This window comes from Oncorhynchus nerka, linkage group LG3 (assembly GCF_034236695.1).
Source record: "Oncorhynchus nerka isolate Pitt River linkage group LG3, Oner_Uvic_2.0, whole genome shotgun sequence".
Classification (NCBI taxonomy): domain Eukaryota; kingdom Metazoa; phylum Chordata; class Actinopteri; order Salmoniformes; family Salmonidae; genus Oncorhynchus; species Oncorhynchus nerka.
The window spans coordinates 80,658,336-80,674,246 of NC_088398.1; the positions used below are offsets into that span (position 1 = coordinate 80,658,336).

The window sequence follows — 15,911 nt, forward strand, 5'->3', positions numbered from 1 at the left end:
GTTGTTGTTAATCAAGCCTACCACTGGAGTGTCGTCTGCCAACTTGATAATTGAGTTGGAGGCGTGCGTGGCCACGCAGTCGTGGGTGAACAGGGAGTACAGGAGAGGGCTGAGAACGCACCCTTGTGAGGCCCCAGTGTTGAGGGTCAGCGGGGTGGAGATGTTATTTCCTACCCTCACCACCTGGGAGCGGCACGTCAGGAAGTCCAGGACCCAGTTGCACACGGCGGGGTCGAGACCCAGGGTCTCGAGTTTAATGATGAGTTTGGAGGGTACTATGGTGTTAAATGCTGAGCTGTAATCGATGAACAGCAATCGTACATAGGTATTCCTCTTGTCCAGAAGAGGTAGAGAAGTGTCCAGCGTGATTGTGTCGTCTGTGGACCTACTGGGGCGGTATGAAAACTGAAGTGGGTCTAGGGTGTCAGGTAGTGTGGAGGTGATATGGTCCTTGACTAGTCTCTCAAAGCACTTCATGATGACGGAGGTGAATGCTACGGCACATAGTCGTTTAGCTCAGTTACCTTAGCTTTCTTGGGAACAGGGACAATGGAGGCACTCTTGAAGCATGTGGGAACAGCAGACTGGGATAGTGATGTAGGGCATAGGGTGCCAGTTGGGATACAGTCACAGAAAAGGTCATGTAGCTAATTTGGCGAAGTGGAACATACAGTAAGTCTCTATAGCTGTTCTGACTGTGAGCAAAGATTGACTGATAGGGGTATGATTGTACATTATGACTGCATGTTGATACCCATCCAGACAGCGTTTCGCAGTGGAGAGGTAAACGTTTTGGCTGAACAAGAAACAAGAAACAGAGAAAAGTGGATGTCACCACTTGACAGTTTGTCAAATGATGTTGATGATGATAGAGGTGTTCCTCTGTTTAACCTCTTAAAACTCCTGCTCTATACTGCCCCTGTTGGAGAAAGTGCGTACCCATAGTAAACTGAAAATATTTTTACCCAAAATTGCTAATATATGCATATAAAAATTATTATTGAATAGAAAACACTCTAAAGTTTCTAAAACCGTTTAAATTATGTCTGTATGTAAAGCAGAACTCTCAGGAGAGCCATTCCCCCAAACACTCTGTCAACAATGGAAAAGTTGGGTCTACTTTGACGTCATCGCCAACACCCTTCCCAGGCAGCTACGGATCCAGGAACAGTCTCTATCAGTTCAGCGCGATGTCTGCTTTCAAATGGCGCGTTCACTGTGAGAATCGCACGAGCCCTGCACCTTTGGCGCGCGAAATTCCGCGTGTCCCTCTCAAAACTGGGCACTCTATTGCGCGCGGCCGATTTGGAGTACGTCTTTTTCCAACATGCAGCATTTGAAGCCGGTTTGTCTGTTAGCGCTGTCATTTGTTCTACATGATAAAAACATCATAAAGCTCGATTTTGCACATCGTTTGACCAGTTTAATCGACATATAATATGTAAATTGGAAGTTTTAATGCGCAGAGTGCTGGACCAGAAGTCATTTTTGATGCATTCCAGCTGAAGCTGTTAGCATATGCTAATACAGGGACACACAACGTGAAACCAAACGATGTATTGGGTAAGTATGACTCCTTCTACGTCTTCTGATGGAAGAACATCAAAGGTAAGGGAATATTTATGTGGTTATTTTGGGTTTCTGTGGACTCCAAACGTACTGCTAATATCTGAGCGCCGACTCCTAGTATAGCCAAGTGAACGATGTCTGTAACGTTAAAAATAAATGTAATACAGCGGTTGCATTAAGAAGAAGTGTATCTTTGTAAATATATGTAGAACATGTATATTTAGTCATGTTTATTGCTTGTTATCTGACGTTATCTGTCGGAGCTATCATCATTTCTCCTGACATTTGAGTAGCATGTTTTTTTTTTTAAATGTTGTCAACCGAGATTTATGGAAACACCTAGAGGGATATTATATAGCATATTATTGAAAAAAAATTAAATGTACTGTGTAACATGTAATATTACTGTCATCTGATGAAGATTTTCAAAAGGTTAGTGAATTATTTATTTTTTAATCCTACTTTTACATTTTATTTTTTCTGGGACAAAATGGCCGCCGCTTGCCTTTTATTTCGGTGGTGATCTAATATAAATATGTGCTATGTTTTCGCCGTAAAACATTATAGAAATCTGACTTGCTGGGTAGATAAACAACTTGTTTATCTTTCATTTGAGCTATTTTACTTGTTAATGTGTGGAGGTGAAATATTTTTAGGAATATTTTTTCGCATTGTGCGTTATGCTAATGAGCTTGAGCCCTAGTCACGAACCCGCATACGGTATTGGTGGACTATGAGGTTAATAATATTTCTGACTGGTTGCCTGGAGACACATTTGAGCACAACAATGAAACATACCTACGCTCTGTAACAAGGAACACACATACGACAATCACAAGCCCCTAGAGGGAGTTAGACAGGTGAGGTGGAGGACAGTCAGGTGAAACACCTAGAGGGAGTTAGACAGGTGAGGTGGAAGACAGTCAGGTGAAACACCTAGAGGGAGTTAGACAGGTGAGGTGAAACACCTAGAGGGAGTTAGACAGGTGAGGTGGAAGACAGTCAGGTGAAACACCTAGAGGGAGTTAGACAGGTGAGGTGAAACACCTAGAGGGAGTTAGACAGGTGAGGTGGAGGACAGTCAGGTGAAACACCTAGAGGGAGTTAGACAGGTGAGGTGGAAGACAGTCAGGCGAAACACCTAGAGGGAGTTAGACAGGTGAGGTGGAAGACAGTCAGGTGAAACACCTAGAGGGAGTTAGACAGGTGAGGTGAAACACCTAGAGGGAGTTAGACAGGTGAGGTGGAAGACAGTCAGGTGAAACACCTAGAGGGAGTTACACAGGTGAGGTGAAACACCTAGAGGGAGTTAGACAGGTGAGGTGGAAGACAGTCAGGTGAAACACCTAGAGGGAGTTAGACAGGTGAGGTGAAACACCTAGAGGGAGTTAGACAGGTGAGGTGGAACACCTAGAGGGAGTTAGACAGGTGAGGTGAAACACCTAGAGGGAGTTAGACAGGTGAGGTGGAAGACAGTCAGGCGAAACACCTAGAGGGAGTTAGACAGGTGAGGTGAAACACCTAGAGGGAGTTAGACAGGTGAGGTGGAAGACAATCTGGCGAAACACCTAGAGGGAGTTAGGAGGGAGTTAGACAGGTGAGGTGAAACACCTAGAGGGAGTTAGACAGTCAGGTGAAACACCTAGAGGGAGTTAGACAGGTGAGGTGGAAGACAATCTGGTGAAACACCTAGAGGGAGTTAGACAGGTGAGGTGGAAGACAGTCAGGCGAAACACCTAGAGGGAGTTAGACAGGTGAGGTGGAAGACAGTCAGGTGAAACACCTAGAGGGAGTTAGACAGGTGAGGTGAAACACCTAGAGGGAGTTAGACAGGTGAGGTGGAAGACAGTCAGGCGAAACACCTAGAGGGAGTTAGACAGGTGAGGTGAAACACCTAGAGGGAGTTAGACAGGTGAGGTGGAAGACAGTCAGGTGAAACACCTAGAGGGAGTTAGACAGGTGAGGTGAAACACCTAGAGGGAGTTAGACAGGTGAGGTGGAAGACAGTCAGGTGAAACACCTAGAGGGAGTTAGACAGGTGAGGTGGAAGACAGTCAGGTGAAACACCTAGAGGGAGTTAGACAGGTGAGGTGAAACACCTAGAGGGAATTAGACAGGTGAGGTGGAGGACAGTCAGGTGAAACACCTAGAGGGAGTTAGACAGGTGAGGTGAAACACCTAGAGGGAGTTAGACAGGTGAGGTGAAACACCTAGAGGGAATTAGACAGGTGAGGTGGAAGACAGTCAGGTCAAACACCTAGAGGGAGTTAGACAGGTGAGGTGAAACACCTAGAGGGAGTTAGACAGGTGAGGTGGAAGACAGTCAGGCGAAACACCTAGAGGGAGTTAGACAGGTGAGGTGAAACACCTAGAGGGAGTTAGACAGGTGAGGTGGAAGACAGTCAGGTGAAACACCTAGAGGGAGTTAGACAGGTGAGGTGAAACACCTAGAGGGAGTTAGACAGGTGAGGTGGAAGACAGTCAGGTGAAACACCTAGAGGGAGTTAGACAGGTGAGGTGAAACACCTAGAGGGAGTTAGACAGGTGAGGTGGAAGACAGTCAGGCGAAACACCTAGAGGGAGTTAGACAGGTGAGGTGAAACACCTAGAGGGAGTTAGACAGGTGAGGTGGAAGACAGTCAGGTGAAACACCTAGAGGGAGTTAGACAGGTGAGGTGAAACACCTAGAGGGAGTTAGACAGGTGAGGTGGAAGACAGTCAGGTGAAACACCTAGAGGGAGTTAGACAGGTGAGGTGGAAGACAATCTGGTGAAACACCTAGAGGGAGTCAGACAGGTGAGGTGAAACACCTAGAGGGAGTTAGACAGGTGAGGTGGAAGACAATCTGGCGAAACACCTAGAGGGAGTTAGACAGGTGAGGTGAAACACCTAGAGGGAGTTAGACAGGTGAGGTGGAACACCTAGAGGGAGTTAGACAGGTGAGGTGAAACACCTAGAGGGAGTTAGACAGGTGAGGTGGAAGACAGTCAGGTGAAACACCTAGAGGGAGTTAGACAGGTGAGGTGAAACACCTAGAGGGAGTTAGACAGGTGAGGTGGAAGACAGTCAGGTGAAACACCTAGAGAGAGTTAGACAGGTGAGGTGAAACACCTAGAGGGAGTTAGACAGGTGAGGTGGAAGACAGTCAGGTGAAACACCTAGAGGGAGTTAGACAGGTGAGGTGAAACACCTAGAGGGAGTTAGACAGGTGAGGTGGAACACCTAGAGGGAGTTAGACAGGTGAGGTGAAACACCTAGAGGGAGTTAGACAGGTGAGGTGGAAGACAGTCAGGCGAAACACCTAGAAGGAGTAAGACAGGTGAGGTGAAACACCTAGAGGGAGTTAGACAGGTGAGGTGGAAGACAGTCAGGCGAAACACCTAGAAGGAGTAAGACAGGTGAGGTGAAACACCTAGAGGGAGTTAGACAGGTGAGGTGGAAGACAATCTGGTGAAACACCTAGAGGGAGTTAGGAGGGAGTTAGACAGGTGAGGTGAAACACCTAGAGGGAGTTAGACAGTCAGGTGAAACACCTAGAGGGAGTTAGACAGGTGAGGTGGAAGACAATCTGGCGAAACACCTAGAGGGAGTTAGACAGGTCAGGTGAAACACCTAGAGGGAGTTAGACAGGTGAGGTGGAAGACAGTCTGGCGAAACACCTAGAGGGAGTTAGACAGGTCAGGTGAAACACCTAGAGGGAGTTAGACAGGTGAGGTGGAAGACAATCTGGCGAAACACCTAGAGGGACTTAGACAGGTCAGGTGAAACACCTAGAGGGAGTTAGACAGGTGAGGTGGAAGACAGTCAGGTGAAACACCTAGAGGGAGTTAGGAGGGAGTTAGACAACAGTCAGGTGACACACCAACTGGCCAAAAACTCACATTACATAGACAGTACCCACAGAGAGTAGATACATGCAGTACGATGATACACTTTACATTTTTAACCAGGCAAGTCAGTTAACTTCTTGGTGACAGGGAGCAGTATTTTCACATCCGGATGAAATGCATGCCCAAATTCAACTGTCTGCTACTCACCCCCAGAGGATAGGAGATGCATATCATTAGTATATTTGGATAGAAACCACTCTGAAGTTTCTAAAACTGTTTGAAACATGTCTGTGAGTATAACAGAACTTATTTAGCAGGCGAAACCCGAGGACAAAACATTCAGATTTTTTTTGTTTTTTGAGGTCACTCTCTTTTCATTGGGAATCCAGATTTCTAAGGGACCTTCTTGCAGTTCCTATTGCTTCCACTGGATGTCAACAGTCTTTAGAAACTGGTTGAGGTTATTCCTTTGTGTAATGAAGAAGTACGGCCATCTTGAACGAGGGTCACTTGAAGTGTACTGATAGATAGAGGCGTGTGACCAGAAAGCTAGCTACAGTTTGTTTTCCTCCTGTATTGAACACAGATCATCCCGTCTTCAATTTTATTGATTATATACGTTGAAAAATACCAGAAGTTGTTACAAAAGTAACTTGAAATGTTTTTGGCAAAGTTTACAGGTTTACCTTGTCAGCTCAGGGAATCGATCCAGCCACCTTTCGTTTACTGGCCCAATGCTCTAACCACTAGGCTACCTGCCGCCCCTACATGCAGTAGATACATACAATAGGTACACACAGTCAGTGGCGGATGTAGGTATAGGCGACATGGGCAGCCGCCCAGACCGGCATCTTGCCCGGGGCAGCACAGGGTACCCGCACCAAAAATAATTGGAATGGTGACATTTGCGCGATCGGTTTTCTATCGCTCATTTGCATGCCACGTCAATGATATCATGTCACCGTGTGGGACTGTGGACCAATTACATTTGTCAGAGTGGGCACCACAATTTTAGTTTGTGAGCTAAGCAGAATAATGCCTGGGAAGTTCTCCCACTCAGAAGTACGAGATGTGGAGGGGGGCGAGGGTAGGTTGACCTCAGGTCTCTCCACTGGAGGCCCTAGGTAGGGGGAGCGGGGGAATCTATAAAATAGCGCGCCTCTAACTTTGTACAGTATTAATGCAAAAAATGGTTAAGAATAATATGAAACCAGTCTGCACAGCACCAAGGTGAATTGGTTTAGTCTTGACTCTTGGTTAACAGTGTTGGGGGATGGGTAATGTAGTCTTGACTATTGGTTGACAGTGTTGGGGGATGGGTAATGTAGTCTTGACTCCTGGTTGACAGTGTTGGGGGATGGGTAATGTAGTCTTGACTCCTGGTTGACAGTGTTGGGGGATGGGTAATGTAGTCTTGACTATTGGTTGACAGTGTTGGGGTATGGGTAATGTAGTCTTGACTCTTGGTTAACAGTGTTGGGGGATGGGTAATGTAGTCTTGACTATTGGTTGACAGTGTTGGGGGATGGGTAATGTAGTCTTGACTCTAGGGTGACATTGTTGGGGGATGGGTAATGTAGTCTTGACTCCTGGTTGACAGTGTTGGGGGATGGGTAATGTAGTCTTGACTATTGGTTGACAGTGTTGGGGGATGGGTAATGTAGTCTTGACTCTAGGGTGACATTGTTGGGGGATGGGTAATGTAGTCTTGACTCCTGGTTGACAGTGTTGGGGGATGGGTAATGTAGTCTTGACTATTGGTTGACAGTGTTGGGGGATGGGTAATGTAGTCTTGACTCTAGGGTGACATTGTTGGGGGATGGGTAATGTAGTCTTGACTATTGGTTGACAGTGTTGGGGGATGGGTAATGTAGTCTTGACTCTAGGGTGACATTGTTGGGGGATTGGTAATGTAGTCTTGACTCCTGGTTGACAGTGTTGGGGGATGGGTAATGTAGTCTTGACTATTGGTTGACAGTGTTGGGGGATGGGTAATGTAGTCTTGACTCTAGGGTGACATTGTTGGGGGATGGGTAATGTAGTCTTGACTCTTGGTTTACAGTGTTGGGGGATGGGTAATGTAGTCTTGACTCCTGGTTGACAGTGTTGGGGGATGGGTAATGTAGTCTTGACTCCTGGTTGACAGTGTTGGGGGATGGGTAATGTAGTTTTGACTCCTGGTTGACATTGTTGGGGTATGGGTAATGTAGTCTTGACTCTAGGTTGACAGTGTTGGGGGATGGGTAATGTAGTCTTGACTCCTGGTTGACAGTGTTGGGGGATGGGTAATGTAGTCTTGACTCTAGGGTGACATTGTTGGGGGATGGGTAATGTAGTCTTGACTCTTGGTTGACAGTGTTGGGGGATGGGTAATGTAGTCTTGACTCCTGGTTGACAGTGTTGGGGGATGGGTAATGTAGTCTTGACTCCTGGTTGACAGTGTTGGGGGATGGGTAATGTAGTCTTGACTCTAGGTTGACAGTGTTGGGGGATGGGTAATATAGTCTTGACTCCTGGTTGACATTGTTGGGGGATGGGTAATGTAGTCTTGACTCTAGGGTGACATTGTTGGGGGATGGGTAATGTAGTCTTGACTCTAGGTTGACAGTGTTGGGGGATGGGTAATGTAGTCTTGACTCCTGGTTGACAGTGTTGGGGGATGGGTAATGTAGTCTTGACTCTAGGGTGACATTGTTGGGGGATGGGTAATGTAGTCTTGACTCTTGGTTGACAGTGTTGGGGGATGGGTAATGTAGTCTTGACTCCTGGTTGACAGTGTTGGGGGATGGGTAATGTAGTCTTGACTCCTGGTTGACAGTGTTGGGGGATGGGTAATGTAGTCTTGACTCTAGGTTGACAGTGTTGGGGGATGGGTAATATAGTCTTGACTCCTGGTTGACATTGTTGGGGGATGGGTAATGTATTGATGCTCGAATGCAACATCAACACAAATGTGTTTATTTGTCTTTGTTACTTCAATTTGATATTTAGGACTCTTATTTTTGTATATGTTTTTATATTTATTTAGTTAAAAAAATTCTGATTATTTATTTGTGTTGTTCCAAATGTGTGATTTTTTTTACAGTTAGTGCAGAATGGTGACAAGATACACTAACTCAGGGACAATATGGCTGGTGTAGTAACACATGGTGTAAGTCCTGTTAGTCCTGTTAGACCTGCTGACGTGTTAGACCTGCTGTCCTGTTAGTCCTGTTGGTCCTGTTAGTCCTGTTGGTCCTGTTAGACCTGCTGACGTGTTAGACCTGCTGTCCTGTTAGTCCTGTTGGTCCTGTTAGTCCTGTTGGTCCTAGTCCTGTTGGTCCTGTTGGTTCTGTTGGTCCTGTTGAACCTAGTCCTGTTGGTCCTAGTCCTGTTGGTCCTAGTCCTGTTAGTCCTGTTGGTTCTGTTGGTCCTGTTGGTCCTGTTGGTCCTGTTGGTTCTGTTGGTCCTGTTGGTCCTAGTCCTGTTGGTCCTGTTGGTCCTAGTCCTGTTAGTCCTGTTGGTCCTGTTGGTCCTGTTCGTCCTATTGGTCCTGTTGGTCATGTTAGACCTGTTGGTCCTGTTTGTCCTAGTCCTGTTGGTCCTGTTGGTCCTAGTCCTGTTGGTCCTAGTCCTGTTGGTCCTGTTGGTCCTAGTCTTGTTGGTTCTGTTGGTCCTGTTGGTCCTAGTCCTGTTGGTTCTAGTCCTGTTGGTCCTGTTGGTTCTGTTGGTCCTGTTGGTCCTGTTGGTCCTAGTCCTGTTGGTCCTGTTGGTCCTAGTCCTGTTGGTCCTGTTGGTCCTGTTGGTCCTATTGGTCCTGTTGGTCATGTTAGACCTGTTGGTCCTGTTGGTCCTAATCCTGTTGGTCCTGTTTAACCTAGTCCTGTTGGTCCTAGTCTTGTTGGTTCTGTTGGTCCTGTTGGTCCTAGTCCTGTTGGTCCTGTTGAACCTGGTCCTGTTGGTCCTAGTCCTGTTGGTTCTGTTAGTCCTGTTGGTCCTAGTCCTGTTGGTCCTGTTGGTCCTAGTCCTGTTAGTCCTGTTGGTCCTGTTGGTCCTAGTCCTGTTGGTCCTGTTGGTCCTAGTCCTGTTGGTCCTGTTGGTCCTGTTGGTCCTGTTGGTCCTGTTGGTCCTGGTCCTGTTGGTCCTGTTGGTCCTGTTCGTCCTATTGGTCCTGTTGGTCCTGTCCTGTCCTAGTCCTGGTCCTGTTGGTCCTAGTCCTGTTAGTCCTGTTGGTCCCTGTTGGTCCTAGTCCTGTTGGTCCTAGTCCTGTTGGTCCTGTTGGTCCTAGTCCTGTTAGTCCTGTTGGTTCCTGTTGGTCCTGTTGGTCCTGTTGGTCCTGTTGGTCCTGTCCTGGTCCTGTTGGTCCTGTTCGTCCTATTGGTCCTGTTGGTCATGTTAGACCTGTTGGTCCTGTTGGTCCTAGTCCTGTTGGTCCTAGTCCTGTTGGTCCTGTTGGTCCTAGTCCTGTTAGTCCTGTTGGTTCTGTTGGTCCTGTTGGTCCTAGTCCTGTTGGTCCTGTTGGTCCTAGTCCTGTTGGTCCTGTTGGTCCTAGTCCTGTTGGTCCTGTTGGTCCTAGTCCTGTTGGTCCTAGTCCTATTGGTCCTGTTGGTCCTAGTCCTGTTGGTCCTGTTATTCCTAGTCCTGTTAGTCCTGTTGGTTCTGTTGGTCCTGTTGGTCCTGTTCGTCCTATTGGTCCTGTTGGTCATGTTAGACCTGTTGGTCCTGTTGGTCCTAATCCTGTTGGTCCTGTTCGTCCTATTGGTCCTGTTGGTCATGTTAGACCTGTTGGTCCTGTTGGTCCTAATCCTGTTGGTCCTAGTCGGCCAATTAGCTGTTTAAAGTCGATGTCCGCGACAATCTAATTAGCATAATAAAAAATACTGAGAGTTTGAGCTAGAGATATACGTTTTTCTGCGTTCGATGCGCCTCAATCCACTGCATCCCCGATGGGGCAATTCTGCATCTGCAGTGAAAGGTGAAACAGCTAGAGTGGTGGTTGGGGACAGGGGAGCAACTTTCACTGGGGACGAGGGGTGGGTCATGTCCCCACCACATTCTGAAATTGCATGTTTGTCCCCCCCAGTTTTATCAACCCACACCGCACCAACCCCTAACAACCCCCACCCCACAAACCACCACCCACCCCACCAACCCATCAACCCCCACCACACCAACCCCCACCGCACCAACCCCCACCAAGCACCACCAAGCACCACCCCACAAACCCCCACCAAGCACCACCTCACAAACCCCCACAAACCCCCACCAAGCACCACCCCACAAACCCCCACCAAGCACCACCACACCATCCCCCACCAAGCACCACCCCACAAACCCCCACCAAGCACCACCTCACCAACCCCCTACCTGTTGATGACTGGTAGACATGCACTTAAGATGGGAGGATGAGGAGGGTAGGAGGAGGGTTTAGGTCAAGGGGAAGGAGACAAGCATGCACCTTCCGTGAGGGAGGAAACTGGCAAAGAGATCTCCATGCAAGCGGCAGACTGGGCCTTGCGGAAGGGTGGTCGGCCGGGGCCTCTCCGGGGGAGCCGCGGGACCTCAGGAGCCCCAGGAATGCGAGACTTCCCCAAGGAGCATGGCTGGGAGGTGGGGCTAGTGCAATGTCCATTGACATGATCTGCAACAAAGACAAAGCATTAGCAAACAACTTCAAGAAAACAAAACGGAGAGATGAGAAAAGTCTACGATAAGGACAGGATGAGAGAAAGAGTTGGTGAGTTAGTGTTAAAGAGATAGAGTTAGTGAATTATAGTTAAAGAGATAGAGTTAGTGAATTATAGTTAAAGAGATAGAGTTAGTGAATTATAGTTAAAGAGATAGAGTTAGTGAATTATAGTTAAAGAGATAGTTAGTGAATTATAGTTAAAGAGATAGTTAGTGAATTATAGTTAAAGAGATAGAGTTAGTGAATAATAGTTAAAGAGATAGAGTTAGTGAATTATAGTTAAAGAGATAGAGTTAGTGAATTATAGTTAAAGAGATAGAGTTAGTGAATAATAGTTAAAGAGATAGAGTTAGTGAATAATAGTTAAAGAGATAGAGTTAGTGAATTATAGTTAAAGAGATAGAGTTAGTGAATAATAGTTAACCCCCTAGAGCAGGGGTGTCAAACTCATTTCGCATCGTGGGCCACATACGGCCTAGGGAGATGTCAAGTGGGCCGGACCATTAAAATTATACCATACTCTGCTACACTGCTCCACGAAATTGAAAATTTATGGAGTTGTATGAACAGTAGAATTCCATCACACAACTTTTGTTTTGAAGCTGCTGACTAACATTAAAGTGCACATTTTTTAAATCACCACAGTAAGGATTCATCTTCACAGAGCTGTATTCTTTCAATGCAAACAGTATCTAAGGCAGCATTTTAAAGGTGTTAGTCTAGTCTGGACTTGTATTTGTTCCTGAAACTTGGCATCTTTTGGCCTGTACAAGTGCATCAACACCAGGTGTCATGTCCTGACTAGCTGTCACTTTCAGAATGTCATTTAAGTGCTTGTTTGTGAGCCTTGAACGCATTTTTGTTTTATTGATATTCATCACTGAGAAAATTTGTTCAAAGGTAGGTTGTCCCAAACATGCACAAAATTTTAGCAGCCAGGGCTGTTAATTTGGGGTACCCTGGTAGTAGATACTGATAAAATCTGTCCAGACCTACAGAGGCAAATTTGCCCTTCAAATCTGCATCACACTGCAAATCAATTATCTCTAGCTGAATTTCGACCGGCAGATCAGAAGCTTTAACTGTGAAAGGTGAGCGAAAAACTGAAAATTCTGTCTCAAGTTCACCAAATACCTGAAAACGTTTCTCAAACTCCCGCAGTAGTCCTGCAATTTTGTCTTTGTACCGTTTCATGTCCGCATCAGGTCTGGTCACACACACATCTCTCAGACAGGGGAAATGAGCAGGGTTGCCATTTGCCAGTTGCATCTCCCACAAAGTCAGCTTCAACTTAAATGCATGTATGTTGTCAGAAAACTGTGTGACAACTTTTTGCGGCCTTGCAACATTTTGTTCAGATTGTTCAAGTGTTCAGTAATATCAACCAAGAATGCAAGGTCCCGTAGCCATTCCTGAGATTGTAATTCCAACACCGGTTTTCCTTTTTCTCCATGAACTGTTCGATTTCCTCTCGTAGATCAAAGAAATGCCTCAGCACAGCGCCTCGGCTTAACCATCTCACTTCAGTGTGGTATGGCAGGCTGTGGGTAATGTTGCTGTCGCTGAGAAGTTTGTCAAACTGACGATGGTTCAGACCTCTGGACCGGATGAAATTTACAGTGCGAACAACCACCTCCATGACGTGGTCCATTTTCAGCGACTTGCAACACAATGCCTCCTGGTGCAAAATACAGTGAAATGTCCAGAAACGATCTCCTCCATTAAGGGCTTGTACTTTGTCTTTGAACTTTGTCGCGACACCTGCTTTCTTTCCGACCATGGATGGCGCGCCGTCTGTAGCCAGGCTGACAGCGCGGACCAGTCCACTCCAACTCTGTCCAATGCAGCAACGACAGAGCCGAAAATGTCCTCGGCTGTTGTGGTGTCCATCATTGGCACCAACTCAAGAAACTCTTCAGTAACAGTCAATGTCTCATCAACTCCTCGAATAAATATGGCCAGTTGGGCCACGTCTGTGATGTCAGTGCTCTCGTCAATTGCCACGGAAAATGCAATAAATGACTTGACTCTCTGTTTCAATTGACTGTCTAAATCTGCCGATAGTTCAAATCCTCTCTGCTATAGTATTCCTCGTCAGGCTAATATTGGCAAAAGCTTGTCGCTTCTCGGGACATACAAGTTCAGCCACCTTCATCATGCATCGTTTAACAAAGTCACCGTCGGAATACGGCTTCGATGCTAATGCTATTTCGCTAGCAATTAGGTAGCTGGCTTTTACCGCTGCTTCACTGACTTCTCGGCTCTGGATGAAAGTTGACTGCTGTTTCCTCAGACCCGCCAGCAATTCGTTAATCTTATCTCTTCTCAGTTGTCCTTGCAAGCCGTCATATTTTTCGCTGTGATGAGTCTCGTAGTGGCGTCGAATATTATATTCCTTCAATACCGAAACTTGTTGCAAACACACCAAGCACGAAGGTTTTCCGTGCATCTCTGTAAATAAATAGGACGTGGTCCATTTTTCTTTGAAAATTCTACACTCCTTATCTACTTTTCTCCGTTTGGATAACGACATTTTGGCTAATGAGGGTGTAGCGGAGAGGTAGAGACCAAGGTATTAACAACGTCGTAACAAGCAGCAGATGGCGCATTGATACCGTCTGCTGTTTTCAGTCTGTCTCAGTGATGCGGCTTGTCTTCTACTCTGATGGAAAGAGTGCGCCCCTTAGCGGATAATCCATGAATTGCAGCGAATTAAAAATATTAATTCCATGTCTTTTATGCATTTTTTCCACTTTCAAATTATCCTGCGGGCCTGATCGAACCTCCTTGGGGGCCGGTTCCGGCCCGCGGGCCGTATGTTTGACACCCCTGCCCTAGAGTCAATGTCCGTGGCCGCGCGAAAATGAAATCAGCATTTAAAAAAAATCCCCATCAAACACTTTCAGCTAGAGATATCTGTTTGTTCAGCATGGGCACCGTCTCAATTAAACCGATGTCACCCTTTCGTATTTGAGGTGAAAGTTGGCATAGCTAGAGCGATGTTCGTCAGACCATGAAACATCCAGAAAAATCTGTCTTCTCACGAAAACGTCTTTGTAGTGTCTGAATGGTTTGGCCCACAAACTACTAGAACCCCTCTGTGGAAAGGCGAGTCTCTCGTGAACATGAACATGAACATGTCAGATGTTCAGTAGAAAGTTCCTTTTGATATTTTTTGAGACAATCTGTTTTCCAGATAGAATGTGTTTCTATTGGCTAATAGCAGTAAGGCCAAATTCAATGTTTCATCAAATATATTTTATATATGCTGTATATATGTATATATTATACCTTAAGGGTTCCTAAAACTCAAAAATCTAATAGCTAAATGATCCTTGACATTACTTGTTTTGTTGTTGTAACTTTTATTTTGGTAGTTACAGTCTTGTCTCATCGCTGCAACTCCCTACGGACTCTGGAGAGGCGAAGGTCGAGAGTTCTGCGTCCTCTGAAACACGACTCTGCCAAGTTGCACTGCTTTTTGACACACTGCTCAATTAAACCCGGGAAGACAGCCTCACAAGGAGTCGCTAGAGCACAATTGGATAAGGAAATCACGGCCGGCGATGGGGAATTTGTGCGCCACCTCGTTGCGTCTCGCAGTCACGGCCGAACCCGGGTCCGTAGTGACATCTGAAGCACTGCGAAGCAAGTGCCTTAGACCGCTGCACCACTCAGAAACCCCTTGATATGACCATCTTAAAACAATTCCATATGTTAGCTTAGTAGAATCCTCCCTCCTGCTTAGACTCTACATTTACATACATTTACATTTAAGTCATTTAGCAGACGCTCTTATCCAGAGCGACTCTAGAGGGAGAGAGAAAGTTGGATACAGAAATAGTCTACATAGAAGGAGAAGATTTAATTAATCTGTGCCAAATAAAATTAAGAAATATCAAAAGGAATATTGATGAAAATAACTAGCTAAGATGTTAGAGAACATTCAGTTGGATCCGGCATTGAACAGGATCAGAGTCTTTCATCCTCTCTATCTTTGTCCTATGATGTGGCATTGAGAGCGTTTCACACTATCTGAACCAAACTTTATCTTACATTTGGGAATTAAAGTTGGGTTATCAATGACCAGCAAGGTGTTCAGCAGACCAGCATCAGGAGTGGTGCAGAACTTCAAATATTAAAGAAAGCATACACCTTCGGGTGGATTCCAGAGTGAATCAATATTCTACTACAGTTGGTTGATACTGTAGAGGAATACTGTGGAGAGGAATACTGTGGAGAGGAATACTGTGGAGAGGAATACTGTGGAGAGGAATACTGTGGAGAGGAATACTGTGGAGAGGAATACTGTTGAGAGGAATACTGTGGAGAGGAATACTGTGGAGAGGAATACTGTGGAGAGGAATACTGTGGAGAGGAATACTGTGGAGAGGAATACTGTTGAGAGGAATACTGTGGAGAGGAATACTGTGGAGAGGAATACTGTGGAGAGGAATACTGTGGAGAGGAATACTGTTGAGAGGAATACTGTGGAGAGGAATACTGTGGAGAGGAATACATGAATACTGTGGAGAGGAATACTGTGGAGAGGAATATTGTAGAGGAATACTGTGGAGAGGAATACTGTGGAGAGGAATACTGTGGAGAGGAATACTGTGGAGAGGAATACTGTGGAGAGAAATACTGTGGAGAGGAATACTGTTGAGAGGAATACTGTGGAGAGGAATACTGTGGAGAGGAATACTGTGGAGAGGAATACTGTGGAGAGGAATACTGTTGAGAGGAAAACTGTGGAGAGGAATACTGTGGAGAGGAATACATGAATACTGTGGAGAGGAATACTGTGGAGAGGCATATTGTGGAGAGGAATACATGAATACTGT

General features: G+C 46.0%; 1 protein-coding gene across 1 annotated transcript in view; it reads right to left on the minus strand.

The window, feature by feature from the left end:
* LOC115122054 (syntaxin-binding protein 5-like) overlaps positions 1–15,911 on the minus strand; it is an 88,266-nt gene that overhangs the window by 25,766 nt on the left and 46,589 nt on the right. The window contains exon 6 of the mRNA XM_065016084.1: positions 10,837–11,019. Within this exon, the coding sequence (XP_064872156.1) occupies positions 10,837–11,019 (183 nt within the window). The remainder of the gene's footprint in view (positions 1–10,836; positions 11,020–15,911) is intronic.